The sequence below is a fragment of the Balaenoptera musculus genome, chromosome 3 (assembly GCF_009873245.2).
Source record: "Balaenoptera musculus isolate JJ_BM4_2016_0621 chromosome 3, mBalMus1.pri.v3, whole genome shotgun sequence".
In the NCBI taxonomy this organism is placed as follows: domain Eukaryota; kingdom Metazoa; phylum Chordata; class Mammalia; order Artiodactyla; family Balaenopteridae; genus Balaenoptera; species Balaenoptera musculus.
In genome coordinates, this window is record NC_045787.1 from 114,666,877 (window position 1) to 114,682,556 (window position 15,680).

General features: G+C 47.1%; 1 protein-coding gene and 1 long non-coding RNA gene across 2 annotated transcripts in view; one reads left to right on the forward strand and one right to left on the reverse strand.

The window, feature by feature from the left end:
• Positions 1 to 1,774: 1,774 nt before the first annotated feature.
• On the forward strand, positions 1,775 to 11,799 carry LOC118892870. Its single transcript, XR_005019356.1, has 4 exons — positions 1,775 to 1,874; positions 2,707 to 2,926; positions 10,144 to 10,247; positions 11,585 to 11,799. It is a non-coding gene; the product is annotated as an uncharacterized LOC118892870 (long non-coding RNA).
• A 391-nt stretch (positions 11,800 to 12,190) lies between these two features.
• ETF1 (eukaryotic translation termination factor 1) overlaps positions 12,191 to 15,680 on the reverse strand; it is a 28,241-nt gene continuing 24,751 nt past the window's right edge. The window contains exons 10-11 of the mRNA XM_036846106.1: positions 14,785 to 14,932; positions 12,191 to 14,503 (exon numbers count right to left, since the gene is read on the reverse strand). Of these exons, the coding sequence (XP_036702001.1) occupies positions 14,421 to 14,503; positions 14,785 to 14,932 (231 nt within the window). The 3' untranslated portion in view covers positions 12,191 to 14,420. The remainder of the gene's footprint in view (positions 14,504 to 14,784; positions 14,933 to 15,680) is intronic.

The following is a 15,680-nucleotide window of genomic DNA, read 5'->3' on the forward strand; positions in this document are numbered from 1 at the left end:
GCCACCAGCACCACGTCCCCATTCTGGAAGAGGCCAGAATGACACAGCTACATGTCACCCTGTGATCTACACGGGGTGGGGGGAAGGAGCTATGTCCCTGCTAGAACTGAAAAACATCCTTGAGGGCTGCAACTTTTACAGGGAAGGTTACCATGCCAACGACAGGATGAAAGGAAACAAGGCCGTGGGTGACACATCTATTGTGTGTGTCCACAAACTTGCCTGGAACCTCTTAGGGGCTGCTAACTGCAGGATGGGTCTGCCACCGAGAGGCAAGAAGGTTCAGGTTAGATTTAAGCGGAACTCCAGTACAGGCAGAACAGATGAGCGCAGGGCAGGGCCAAAGGGAGGATTGGGGAATGTTTCTCTGAGATTGATACCCATCTCTTGTTGAAATGTGTGGGTGTGGTACTGACAGCAGGTGTGGGAGGGGATGATGTCCTAGATACCAGTTTCTGGCTGTGATGGGAACTTCAACTTCCTCCAGGTTATTTTTGCCCTTGCCAGCCTGTCCAGGAGGTCAGCTAGGCTCTGGGGTAGGTAGAGAAGAACAGCAGGCAAGGAGAGCAGGTCATTGGGGTGGTGGCTGAACTGAGAAAGGGGAGCATTAGAGGCACAGATACGCCTCTGGAAGAAGCACCAAATATTGGCAACAAGTTCCCATAGATGCCTAAGAAGGGACAGTCTCCTCCAAGAGGGCAGGACTTCCAGGAAGAATGGCCAAGCTTACCTAGCCCTTCTTATCTCCTTCTCCCCATCCCCCATTTGGGAAAGTGCACAGAGAACTGAGGAACTGACATGAATTAAGCACCTACTTCGAGTCAAGCACTTCTCTTTCTCTCCCTCTCTCTCTCTCTCACACACACACACTCACAGACGCTCCATTTCGTTTCATTTGATTACCACAACAACCCTGCAAATCAAGAATTATTATCCCCATTTTACCGATGAGGTAATTGAGATTTAGAGAAGGTAAGTAGCTTTCCCAGCATCAGTCAGCTGGAAGGGGAGAAGCTGGGATTGGAACCCCGTCTGTCTGAATCCCACAGCTTGGAAGGGAAAACTCTAGACCCTAAGGTAGCCCCATTTTCTTCTGGAAAGATATCTTCTGGAGGCGTCAGCTCCACATAGCCCCCAGGCACCGAAGTGGCTAGGGAGAGGCTAAAAGGACACAACAGGGGACTGGGAATCCCCGCCCCCATCCCCGCCACACACAATTGTTAGGGTGAATGCGCTGCCCCTGCGGGCCGTGCCGCTCCCGGACGTGCTTAACAGGCATCCTTCTCATTTTTATCCTCACCCCTCGGAGGAGAGGAATCTGAGGCTCAGAGACTAAAGCGTTTTGCCCAAGGTCACAGAGCAAGTGCCTGGAACCGGGAATCAGTCTCGGCTCGGTCAGGCGTCAAAGGCGGCCTGGACCCCGCCTCCCGCCCCCACTTCCCGTAGCTCCGGCACCAAGGGAGCTGTGCCGGGCGCTGTGCGTACCTCCCGGGCCAGGAGGGGTTGGGTGGGGGATAGTGGGCCTGGCGCGGGGTGGGGGTGGGGTGGGGCGGCGCGGCGCGGCTCCGCCTTGCGGCGGCGGAAGCAGCCTCCATCCCGTGCGCGCTCCTCGCCCCGGGCGCGCTCCTCGCCCCCGGCCCGCCCCTCGCCATATATGGCGCTTCCTCCTGGGACCTTGCCAGACGCTTCCTCCCTGCCTGAGGCCCATACAAGGCCCTTCCTTCCCGGCGTGTCTGGCAGGCGGCCCGCGGGCGGCTGTGGGCGGGAGCTCGGCCCTCCGGGTCCGCCCGCGCCCGGGAGCCGGCGGCCAGGGGACCCGCTGCCAAGGAGGGGGCGGCGGCGGGGCCGGGAACGTGCGGCCAGGCCTAGCTGAGGTAAACGCGGGACAGGCGGACTTGGGCGTCCCGAGAGGGTCTGAGGTTCCCACTCTCCCCACCGGTTTTATATTTTGTCCCGCTTTTCCCCTTAATTCTCTAAGAGCAGCTGACTTTGCTGGAGTTCCTCCCGCGGCTCCCGGCCCGGGGCCTAAAGCCTAAGCTTGCTGTGAGGGCCTGTCCCCGTTCGCCGCGCGCCTCCGCTAGCATTTTGCTAGTCGGTCTTCGGTATTTCTCTCGCCCTGCCTTCCTCCCTGCTTGGTGTTTCTCGCTCCTCCCTGCCTTTACTCAAGCTGTCCCTTCTGCCTGGAATGCCCTTCCCACACCATTCTGGTAGAACTGCTACTCACCCCTTACTTGTTTCAGGCCTCTGGCCATCTGGAAGTCCTTCCCACCCCACGGGCCTGGGATGCACCTAACACATCGGTTATTTATTGAGACTGCGATTCGATCTTAACTTCTCTTCGCATTCCTGGTGCCTGGCTCAGTATGTGAGAGTTGTTATTATATCTGAGCGAGGGGAAAGAGGGAAAGGACCCTGTTGTCAGGGTAGCCGCAGTGCCTTTTCACCTTGGACAGGAGTCCCCGACTTTAGGTCCAGCCGCTAACATCTTCACCTGCTACGCTCCCTGTGGTCTGGAGCTTCATGAGCCCCAGAACCCAACATGAATAGTTTGTGTGGAAAGTTGGAAGGTTGGGGTGGGGGAGACAGAGACGGGGCAGGTGTACACCTGCAGTGCCACTGTGGTCTGGAGTGGTGCCCACTGGGTGCCTCCACCACCCAGAATGGCTTCACGTACTCAGCCTGACAGCTCTGGTTTATCCACTGCAGGAGCCAGCAGGCCCCCACAGGCCCTGGTACAGTGCCTCCAGGGACTTAAACCTGCCTCAGCTACGTGATTACCCTGATCTATCTGCTGGGAGATGAGCAAAGCTCGGAGAGGGACCAGATCTCAGCAGAGACCAAACCAGCAGCAGTTCCTGAACACCCACCCCCCAGTGCTTCCAGAAGTGCAACATGGACCAACCTGTGAGCATTTGCTCCTCCTCAGGTGAGGCAGGGAGATAAAAGCTCAGAGCTTGGGAGTAACAAGTCAAATAATATGCCAGGGAGGGGGCTTTTGGCACTAAGAAGCCTCTGGACTTGATCCAGAATAAAATCACTCACAGACTTCCAGTCTCTGGTGGTAAGCACACGCACACACTGCGAATAAGGCCAAAATAGAAGGAGTTTTGTCTGTCTCCCTGGCCTCAGGGAGTGCCTGTGAATTGGGTGCATGGAGAGGAGATGATCTCTAAGGCCCATGACTGAAGGTTTAGGGGTTAGATTTTGGAAAAAAAAAACTGGGTCTGGGCCTGGGCTGCACACCCAGAGACTAGGACGCCTCTGGACTTGTTCCTACCTAAGGCTGCAGGCCCCCAGCGGCCTCTTCTTTCCAGTTACCATCTGGGATTGTGGGTAATGTAGTCCAGTGGCCAGCTTCTCTGGGGTGGTGGTTCTTGCCCTTCCCTCATCTAGTCTCCTTACACCTGCCAGCTACCACCCCCTTCTGCTCTAGGCTGAGGGCAACACAGGGTGAGAAGGCGGTACTTACTCGTTGCAGGGCTGGGAGATTCCCAGCTGGAAACCAGCAAGCTATTTATAGCTGAACCTAGCAGAGGAGGAAGGCCTGAGAGAAGCTGGGGAGCTCCGGCAGCCTCCTCTCCAGCTACAGAATTTGCAGGAACCCCAGACCTCTGCTGGGCAGGCCTTGTGTTCACTTCTGGGTGAGAGGGCTTTGAGCCTGGGAAAATCCTATGGAGCAGTAGCGGTCCTGGGCTGCTCCCTGTCTTGAGAGACACAGATACTCCAGTGGCCCTGGGGCCCAGCTTTTAGGCCTCTGTATGGTGGGGATATTTGGAACCTGAGTATAGATAAGCTGAGACTTTTTGCAAAAAAAGCGACTGTGACACCCAGTATGACAGTTGCCTAGGATTTCTTTGCATTTTTCTTCTCGCTGTTTTCCTGTGCTTGCCTCTTCAACCAAATTAAATTCTCTTTAAGGACAGGAACCAAACCTTCTCTTGCCAATGGCACCAACCCTGTCTTTATGCTATAATGAGTGATCTTGCCCAAAGAAAAGTCAACCCTCCCTATCAAGACTAGGGGTGTGACTTTTGTTCCCCCACCCACCTAATCCTCTGCCAGTACCCTGTGCTTTTCCCATCGAAGCACTGAATCTTTGCTTGACTGGGTCCCCCACTAGATTAGGCATTCTGTGTTGACATGGATGACGTCTGTCTTGTTGACTGTCATATCCCTGTTACTTGCACAATAAACAATTGTTGAATGAATGACTATGAACCTATGATAGCTAATTCCTTAGATGGAGTATTTGATACATGCTTCATTGTCACAGCGTTTTACAAATTGGGAAACAGTTTCGGCCATTTAAATGTCTTTCACCAGGACTTTCCTGGTGGCGCAGTGGTTAAGAATCCACCTGCCAATGCAGGGGACACGGGTTTGATCCCTGGTCTGGGAATATGCTACATGCCGTGGAGCAACTAAGCTCATGCGCCACAACTACTGAGCCTGCATGCCCTAGAGCCCACGCACCACAACTGCTGAGCTCATGTGCTGCAACTACTGAAGCCCGTGCGCTCTAGGGCCCGCGTGCCGCAACTACTGAGCCCACATGCTGCAACTACTGAAGCCTGCGCAGTAGTTGTGGCACACAGGCTTAGTTGCTCTGCAACAAGAGAGCCCGTGCTCCGCAACAACAGAAGCCACTGCAATGAGAAGCCTGTGCACCACAATGAAGAGTAGCCCCCGCTCGCTGCAACTAAAGAAAGCCCGCACAGCAATGAAGACCCAGCGCAGCCAAAAATTAAAAAAAAAAATCAAAAAAATCAAAAAAATTCAAAAAAAATTTTTTTTAATTGGAAAGAAATCTTTCACCAAGATCTTGATTAGTGGTAGAGCTGTTAGGAACTGGTGTCTGACTTCAGAGTAGCACTTAGCCGTGGCATGAGGCTGCCTGCATGCTGGCACCCAGTAGGTACCTCTGGCTCCCGAGTAGCGAAATGGGTGAGGTGGGTTAGATGAGATAGGCAGACATGGTCAAACTGGCCTGGCCCCATGATGTAGCTGGTGCAGCCAGCCAGGAGAGCTGCCAGGGAATCCTCCTAAGAAGCTTAATGAGAAAGACCTGCTCTGATCTGCCAGAGGGGAAGTCCTGACGCAGTGGCTGTGGGGCTATAGAGAGGGCAGACAGACTCTGAGATCTGAGCAGCAGTGTTTGGGGGCTCCTTAGCTGTTACCAGGGACCTCCTGACTCTGAGTTCGGTAGATTTTTTTCAGTCTTCATCTTCCTTGAGTAATTCTCAGCAGCATTTGACTTGTAGGTGATCATCTCTTCTTGAAGGCCTCTCTTTCATTGCTTACACATTTTGACATACAAGGCTCTATTTGGATATTAAGTGTTCCAGTACTTCAGGACTCAGCCTCATGCTCTCTTCTCTAACTGTACTGTGTCCAGAAGGATCTCTTTGAAAAACAAATCTGAATTTGTCACTCTTCTGCTTAAAACACCTCAGCGGCTTCTATTCTTCAGAATAAAATTTCAAGTTCTCAGCAAAGCCTTTGAGTCTCAACCCAGTCTGCCCATGCTGGCCTCTTCTAGCTTCATCTTCCACCACATTCCCCTTTCATTCTCTGAGCTTCATCCACACTGCTCTCCACCTGCCTCCTCAGCTGTACTCTCTGCCACCCCCTACATGTTCTCACTGCCTGGGATGCTCTTCCTCCTCTTTGCCTAGCTAACATCTCCTGTGCTCAGTTAAAAGCACCAGTGTCTTCAGAAAAGCCGACAGCCAGGTCAAAATGCCCTGTGACAGACACTTACCTGTGGCCCTCCCTCAGGTGTTAATTGCAATTGGGGTTTCATATTCACTGGAATAATGCATTGGAAGCTCAATGGCTCTTTTGCTCATGACTGCATTGTAGGGTTTAGCACAATGCTTGGCTGTAGTAGGCTGTAGTTATTTTATGTAACAAATGAAATAAAAGCTTAGTTTATTTAACAAAACACGCTATTTAAACCTTGAAGAAACTGAAAGAAGTTAAGTATGGTTATGCAGCTAGTATATGGCAGAGTGGGACCTAGATATGGCTTCAGTGTCTGTGTTGTTAACCCCCTGCACTATGTTATCCCTCCACCTGTTAAGTACTTTCTGAAAGTAAAGAGAAATGGAAGAAGGGAGAAAGTATGTGAGAGAGACAAAGGGACTCCCCTTCTCTCCACTCTAGAAATAGAGTGGGAGATTAAGAATAAAAGATGATGTTTCACCAGAAAAGACATATGAATGGCTGAGGAGCACATGAAAAGATGTTCAACAACATTAGTCATCAGGAAAATGAAAATCAAAATCAGAATGACACCAGTGAACAGTCTAAAAAGGAAATTAAGAAAATTCCATTTACAGTAGCATCCAAAATAATAAAATACCTAGGAATAAATTTAACCAAGGAAGTAAAAGATTTATACATAGAATACTACAAAACAAAAGAAATTAGAGACTTAAATAAATGGAAAGACGTCTTGTGTTTATGGATTAGAAGACTTAATATCTTTAAGATGGCAGTACTACCGAAAGCAATTTGCAGATTCAGTGTGATCTCTATCAAAGTTCCAATGGCTTTTTTTTGCAGAAATGGAAAAGTTGATCCTCATATTCATATAGAATTGCAAGGATCCCTCCCAGTACCTTAGTGTGTTCACCAAACTGGAAGCTCTCTGAGCTCCATAATTTAGGGATTTTTATGGAAGCACCATCATGTAGGCATTGTTGATTAAATCATTGGCCATTGGTGATTCGATCTCAAGCCCCTCTCCCCTCTCTTGGGGTGGGGCTGAACCTTCCAACCCTGTAATCCTGGTTTTTTTGGCAAGCAGCCCCCCTCTTGAAACTATCTGGGCATCTCACTAGCATACAAAAGACACTCATCACTCTAGAGATTCCAGGGATTTTAGAGAAGCTGTGTACCAAGAACAGGGCACAAAGACCAAATATATATTTCTTACTGTATCATACTACTCAACAATAAAAAGCAACAAACATGCAACAACATGGATGGATGTAAAAAATCCATCTAAATGAAGGAAGCTAAGTGAAAGAAACCTGATGTAAAAGACTACATATTGCACTATTCTAGTAACATGAAATTTCTAGGAAAGGCAAAACTGTAGAGACAGAAAGCAGATCATTGGTTGCCTAGGGTTGGGAGTGAGCAAGGATTGACTAAAGGGGCACAAAAGACCTTTTTGAGAGATGGACACTGGGTTGTGTAATGTTTGCACAACTACGAATTTATTTCAAAAAAATCACCAAGCTATACTTAAAGTGGGTTGATTTTATAGTTTGTAAATTATACCTCAATAAAGCTGTTAATAAACAATCAAGAACAAAAGTGATAGCAGGGTGAAAAAAGTGTCCTAAAATCTGAATGGTTTCCTGGCCTTTGGGTCAAGTCAGGACCAGCGCATCTGCCTTTCCAAACTCGCCTTTCACCTCTCCAGGCTGACCCTGGCTCACCAGGCAGCTTGGCCACCCCCAGATGAAGTAGGGGTGCCTTCCCCTCATCCTCTAATACTCCTCAATTTTATTGTCATTCTTGCTGTCTCCCCTGCTGGAGTGTAAGTGCTGAAGGGCAGGGAAAGTGACTGTTTTTCACCACTGTATCCTAGCATCTTGCACAGGGCCCAGTACACAGGAAATGTCTCTAAATGCTTGCTGAATGAAGGAATGAGACCAGAGTTAACCCAAGCACGATGTAAGGAATAGAGGTGGCAATGAGCTATGTCTGTGGAAACAGAGTCTGGAGGAGACTGAGTTTCTGAGGGCCTTTGCTCAGCTCCCCAGGGAGGAGCAGAGCCCCTTCCTTGCCATCTCTCTCTAGAATCCAAGTTAGACAGGGGTGTGAGGGAGGGCCTCTAGCCCTGAGCACAGGAATGCAACTCCTCTTCCTCAGGTGACATCCTGTCCTATTACAAATAGAGTCCCCCTTTGCAGGCCCTCCAGTGGGAATTGTGATGTGAGGTGATTGGTCCATCCCACTCCTCAGCCTAGCCTGGGAATGTATTGGGTTGGCCAAAAAGTTCATTTGGTTTTAAGCAAAAATAAAAGACACATTTTTCATTTTCACCAAGAACTGTATTGAACCATGTATTCCCTAACCAAACGAACTTTTTGGCCAACCCAGTACTTAGGTCTGGACAGCCATATAGCTTGGGGCAGGCATTCCAGCATCAAGCCCTGATTTCTCCTCGTTCTCAAGCCTGGCTCCCACCTCCCTTCCCCCATGTAGCAGAATATTCCTGCATCTTGCCTTTACCTCAGAAGATCCTTGCCATTCCTGTTTGCAGGGCCTCTCTCTGAAGTTTCCACCCTCTTTTCCTGATCTCCAGCCTTCCTTGAAAATGGGTTTGCCCCCTAGGTTTCCTTTGGGTTAGGATGAAGAACGAAGCAGAAGAGGCTGAGCCCAGGCAGGGTATCTCACCCAAGTGGAAGAGCCGGAAGTCTGACTGTAAGGGAAACCTAGATGGGGCTAATATGGAACCCTGGGGGCTGGAGAAGCAAGTTAATCTACACACTCAAGCCAACCCTGACTCACAGGGAAGTGACTTCAAAACAACTTTCATAACTCCACCTGGATGTTGGCCACCTTTCCCTTCCCAGCTCTGTCTTTGGCTTCAGGCCACTCCCTTACTCTCTCTGATCCTCCCTTTTCTCATCTCTAACAAGGGGGAGAAGGGGCTTAGATGAAGAATAACAAGATCCTCCATGTGTTAAAGAGTACTGAATTTGGAGTTGTAATATCAGCTGCTCATGTTGGCTCTTGTCATCTGCTGCGTGAACATGACAGGTCGTTGTGCTGCTCTGTGGGCTTCAGCTTTCCTATTCCTAATTAGGGGATTGGAATAGTAAGGTCCAGGGCCCTTGTAAGTGCTAAAATTATGATTCCTTAAGAAGTGAAAGTATGGGGCAACAGAAGGGTGTGGCTGTAGATAAACAAGTAGAGTCTGATGACACTTGTCCTTTCTGTGAATGGGTTTTAGGCTTTCAGATACAGCTTTCCCTTCTTCCCATCACCCCCTTGGTTGCTCAGTGAGCCAGGGGTCAAGGGTCCCCCAAGAAGCCCTGTTCTTCATACTGTCTCATCTCACCTAGCACTGGTCCAACCCCAAAGCTGATTTAATCTCTGAGGAGTGTGACGGACAGCACTCCTCTCCTGGCACTGCCTCTGCTCGCTTCCTTCCAGTCTGGGCCCAATTCCCAGGCTCAGCCCCCTTGCCCCTCTGGCTGACTCAGTAGGGGTTTCTCCTCAACTGCGCACCCTGCAGCAGAATGAACTCTTCTAGATGCTGATGTCTGAGTCAAACCCAAATTCTGAGTAAAAACCAAACTTGAATGAAAAATCAAACTAAAGTGTTTCAGATACCTTGTGAATCAGTTAGAACCTAAACACTCATTATATCACACTGTTCTATGATGGGCGTTCATGATGACCCTAAAATGTTAAATGATGCTTTTATGTTTTTCTTCCATATTTCTGAAATTTCAAAAATTCCCTTAGTGAATGTCTCATTTTAAACCCCCTGATACTTCAGTGTATATTTCCTAAGAAAAAGGGTATTCTCGTACGTAACCACGTATAGTTATCAAGTTCAGGAGATTTAACATTGATACAATACTTTTATCCATAGTCCACATTCCAATTTCATTAATTGCCCTACTGACAACGTGTTTTTAAGAGTAGGGGCAGATGCCCTAGTCGCTGAGAAATTCCGTTATGTGTGTACATTCTTCTTTGAAGATGCTGGATAAATTACAGGGATCCTCTAGAGTCCAAGGGAGCTCCTTTTATCCATTCTCAACTGTGGCTGTGGGCTAAGCTGGGCTGATCAGTCAAAAGGTGTGTGTCCTGGGGGAAGGACATAACTTCTAGATGGATGCCTTCCAGTTGCTTTCCAAGTTGTTGGTTGTCTCTGAAGGCACAGAGGTTGGTGAGGTGAGTCGACTTGTCTTCTTAGCAGTACCAGCACCTGTTCTCTTCTTGAGCGAGGAACGACCTGTATTTGCATTGACTTTGGAACCACATGGGCAGATATACAGCAGTATGTAGCACATTGTTTTTCTAAGGATTAAATGAGATGATGCATGTGACATGGCACCTTGCCTGGTGCATGGTAACTGTCCAACAAATGTTATTGTCGTTATTTTTCAGATGGGTAGCTTGAAGCCCAGATTGAGACTCCTGTTTCTCCTCTCTGTTCACTCATCCCTACTTCCTTTGGTAGTTTCCCTTCTCCATATAGCCAAATTTTAAAGGTAAGCAAGCTGTCCCAGTCACCTCTTAATGCTTGTCAGAAATCTCCCCACCAGAAGCAACTTTCTTCCACAACCAGTATCCTTAACTCTAGCACCACCTCGTGGTTGCCATTGCAAACTCACCCAGGTTATTTCCTGAGGACCAAGGTTAGGATCATCTCCCATCTGAGTGAGCCCTTGCTAAGTGGCAGGCATTGTACTATGTGTATTTCACGTGACTTACTGCATTTAATCCTTACCACAGTCCTTATGGAGTAGGCATTGTTACAGGTAGGGAAATTGCTGCTCAGAGACATGGGCAAAGCCTTACTGGCAGGATCTCTTTTCCAGTCAGATGTCAGATCTCCTGCTCACCATTATATCCTGATAGCTTTACAGCTGGAAAGACTTAGATTCAAAGTCATCCTTACACTGATAGGGAAACTAAGGGGTAGGAAGGGACTTACCTGAAATCAGAAGTCCAACTAATGGCAGAGACAGAACCAGAGATGTTTGTCCAAAGAGCTGGCTCTTTGTCCTGGGCTCTTAACTGAACCCCAGGATGAGCTTGTCAAGCAATTTCAGACTCTACCTGAAGCAGAGTTCCCAGACACGTTTGAAGCTTATTGTCAGAGAACCTTGGAGATAAATGGTTTTCACATATACTTCTAGTGCCAGTTATTCAGCCATACCCTTAATAACTTTGGCACCCATTGCTTCCACACTTCTTGGCTGGTCAGTTCCTATGTCCCTGGGAGGCACAGTCCCACCAGGGTGGGACTTGGCAGGTAGGAGTCCCAGCAGGCGCTCACTCAAATTGGCAACAAGGGAGAAGCTGGCATGAAGCTTAAATTCCACCTTGGCATTCAGCCCTGAATACACTGTGCCTGTCTGGGAGCCCATGGCATGAGAACTGGATGGAGCCAGAGAACAAAAGATGGCAAGTGCTGCAGGCCCAGACAGGCAAGCACAACAGCCCACATAATCGGCACTACTGTGCTGCCTTCTAACTTCTGACTTCAAACAGCAGCTAGGAATGCATCAGGAGAAAAAACTGTACCTCCACCATGCATGGGCATGTCTGCCCCTTCCCATAGGGTGATAGGGTTTCATCAAGGCTATCATCTAAATCAGATGAGAAACTGGGCAAAAGTATGCTGAAAAAGCAAAGTGACACAATAGGTTCCCTTACTGGTCAATTTTGTTAAAAAACATTGACTTCTCAAATTTGGAGAAATTAAATCACGTACCACCTTGATACTTCAACTAGGCTTCCTAAGCTACCAAATAGGAGCTCTAAGTGCCTCCATTTTTGGGAAAAGCAAATGAAACAAAAATCCTCTTCTGTTTTGATACAGCCTAGAAGCCCTACTCCACTGAGCCAGCCTCTGACTTGCTCTTGAATGAGGTTATTGCTCTCCTACCCGGTGCCAGGTATGCAAGATCAAGGTGGGGAGGCTTAGTTTCTGCTCTTCCATCTGGACCATTCTATTGACTCAAACGCAAGCAGATATAGAAAGAGAATCAACTTGGGAATTAGGCCTGCAATAAAATTTGGCTTCACCACTAAAGAGCTGCTACTTAACCTCTTTTGGCCTGTTTTATTATAAAATGGGAAGCACCATCTACCTCCATGGAATGTTGAGGTAACATGGCATAACACCTTTTCTTAAAAAAGGGCAGGTTTCCCTTTGGCATGCATGTAGAATAGAGTAAGATACAAATTAGTTTGGCCCTAGCAACTGGAACCTCTTTCCTCTGGTGTTAACACTGGGATCATGACCTCAGATACCCTTTGCATATAACCTTCTATAGGCAAATGTAGCCAAAGACAACTAAATCTAAGGCTGAAAAGTTAGTAACTATGATGAAACTGACATGTGCCTTAGAGAGCTCACTCACTGTTCTCCACGGTTCAGACCTTTCTTAGGAACAGTCCTAAAGAATCTCAAGCACACAAAGTATATTCTTAAATATGGTTTAATACTCTTCTCCATTTCTGTACATCACAACACCAAGATTTTGCTGCTTAGGATCTCTCCGTAGAGGCTATAGAGAATGCAAAGGCTACGGTTTTCACCCCCTCTTATTTATGTGTTTGTATGTGTAAGTGTAATACATATCAGTATATATTGATACACACATCAATATATAATGCAATATATATCACCAAAGAGAACACATTGATTAAAGAAATACAAAAATTTGGCATCATTTCCAAACTTAAATAGTAAAAATAAAAACTACAAAAGGAGCTGCATACCCTAAATGTATCATGTGAAACAACAAGCATATTCAAAAATGTAAATTTACATCCAATTTCTCTGGTCTTGTCATATCACATTAGACCCATTTACAATGGCAAAACCCTAAGGTACTGCTATGAAGAGAGCATGTTTGCTCGCTCTTGGGTGTTCTGCAAACAAACAGCAGAGCCCAAAGCAAAAGCCTGCTCCGGTGAAGCCTCCCGCGTTGGTGAATACCAAAGAATTGACTCTTCTCACTGGGGGTTGAGACATCAGGTTATACATAGACAGTCATTTGGACCTCAGAGTACAGTGTGAGAACCAGAAGCTTTACATTTAAGACATACTCCCTTCATTCAAGTGAAACAGGATTATTGGAACGATAGGCAGGTCTGTAACCTGGGAACAAGGAGCTGGTTCAGACCAATAAAGCTACGAGTGACTGAGTCAAGTCAGTGAAGAACAGCAGTCAGGCACTAAAGTGTTAAAAGTACCCAATTTGAAAACCAAATGCACCCCACTACCCTAGCAGTGTGGGGTGATACCAATTGACTTTTAAAACCTTTGGTCCTTCAAAGTCCATTTGGTATACTTTTTTCCATTGCTACCGCTGGGCACGTCCTACACACTTTGTTCACTGTCACCACCTCAGGCACGCCATGACCTTGCATGTCAGCTGGGGTCAAGTCCGATTTACAGCCCAGCTGTGAAGCATAAGCTTCAGGTTTTCAGGCCCACTTTTGGATCCAACGTGGTTAAGTCCTTGGTGCCAGAAGCTGTGTCCCATCCCTTCCCACCCATGCCCTTCCCACCCTCCTCCCATAATTTATCCTATGAGAGGTGCTTGTAAGTCCCGTATTTGAAACAGATGCTCCAACCCCACCAGGACGTCAGGGGTTTACAATTACATGCACAGTCATACATGTCTTGTCTGTCGTTCCTGTGAAAACCTTGCAGTTCATTTTTAAAAAATCAAAACATTCACATAATCTCATGCCACCCAACACAAGGAAAACATGACCACCTCCCTTTTGCCAAGGACAGACCCAAGCAAAATAAAATATTCTTTAAATTTCTTTGCTTCCACTTAAATTGCATGTTTTATTTCTCCCAATCCCAGCAATAGCACAGAAGCCCCATCATATCCATCCCAAGCTGGTTTCTAGTATGCAAGATTATGCAAACCCTTGTCAAAGCAATTGATGCTAAGGGCTCCCAAACCCCGGGCACAAATGCGCCTGCAAAACAGATGGAAGGAAACAGAGCACTGGCCCAAATGCTTCATGTGTCAGTTTATCTTTGCAATACAATCTGCATCCTTGAAACTGACAGTCTGGAGGGGAGGGGTAGTATGAGGGAGTGAAGTTGAAACTGCCTCCTATTAGCTCACCCTTTCAACATTAAACAGAGACCAAGAGAGAAATGGTTCCAACATTTCACCACATGTATTTCTTCTTATGCAGTCTAAGCTGAGAATGCCATGTAAATGGGTCACTGCGAAATGCAGCAATTTAATTTTTCTCCAATCAAAACAAGAAACAAACCAGTATGATCTCATTTCTATTAACTTTTGAAGGTTTACAGCAGTTAAAGTATTTTGCTTCTATGTATGAAGGTTAAAAAAATCATTTTTTTTTTTTCATAAAATACAAGAGCAACCAATTTCACCATCAAGTAAAAGTAAAAACTGGGATTCTTTTTTAAATTAGTCCAAAGTGGCATTTAGGAACTTAGTTGTAGGCTGCTGCGCTGACACCATGACAAACCAAAGTGTAGGGTTGGGTCTGGTTTTTGTTTCGCTTTTCTTTTCAATATCCAATGCTCATGGACTAAGTTCTGGAAATGTTCCAATTGTAAGGCAGGGATCTGTTTGGATTCCACCACGGGTATGCTCCTTGGGTTGGATGCTGGAGGGTGAGGCACGTTTTGCCGGACCCATGTCGACTACCTAGTAGTCATCAAGGTCAAAAAATTCATCATCTCCTCCTTGGTATTCCATTCCCTGGAAATCTACTCGGTACCGCAAGATACCTGGGGAAACAAACAGAGTCAATAGCTGTGGTTCACAGAACGGGGGGGTGGGGAGCACGTTCCCTCTATTAAGGGAAGCCCAATCCCCTTGCAGAATTATAGAAAGCAAAGAGATGATAAAAAGTGGTCCCAACCAAGGAACCTGCAGCCATGTGCTGCCTCAATCCCCTGCCTCAGCGGATGATGAGCACACCTCACCTGAAGTTAACGTTATTTTGGGATAGCCAGGAAAAGGCTGTGGCCTGAGACCCTGGCTATTAGTTTTCTGATTTGCTACTCACCTCCAATTCCACCAAATCCTTTCACAAACTGGGATCCTTCTTGTGACTTATCTGTGACAATTTCCAATGTAGCTCCAAATTTTTTATAGTTGTTAGCAAACCACTCCAGCAGGGGCATGCTCTCAATCAGCTCATGTTCTTGTCCTGTCTGCAGGGGCAGCCACGAGATACAGAAACAATGGGATTAGGATATATCAAGACAGGAACGCTTGCTCCCTTGCCTGCCAACATTCTCCTTGTCCCTGTCATTATATCTATGTGTGTGAAACTGTAAGCAAATTACGGTTTCTGGTGATATAATTGCAACAGCATGGAAATTCTGATTACTTGAAACAACATTCCTCCCCAGGCTCTAGCCTCAATAATGAAATGTTAACACACACTTAGCAGTTTTTCAACTTATGGTTCCTCCTGTTGTCTAGAAGTCAGGCTGTTATAAAGTGTCTCTAGGCAGCACTCATTCAACAGCCGAGACACGCCAGAACTGCTTTTTTGAGCAGCCTTGTAAAAACCAAAGTCCTTCAACTCAGAACTTGAAGAAGCTACCAATTAAAAGGGACCTGTGCTGACCAGGTTAACACTTGAAGCTGTGGTGATGCAGTTAGGCCAAACCTGTAGAAGCTGCTGTAGTAGAAGAGCTGGTAAAGTAAATGAAGAAAGCAGCACAGATTTCACAGTGCAGGAGAGGAACTATTTAATTAATCTTCCTCTCAAACATTTTTCAAGTATGAGAATGTTTTCTTTTAAAATAAGGAACCACAGTAACCATGACCTGGCCTCCTTCTTTGGAATCAGATCAGTATGTGGCATACAGGAGCTGACCACCTCCCGGTACTCCCCACTGCCAGCAAGTATGAGGTTTGGTTTTCCAAGGCTGATGCTACTCTGTGCTGCCA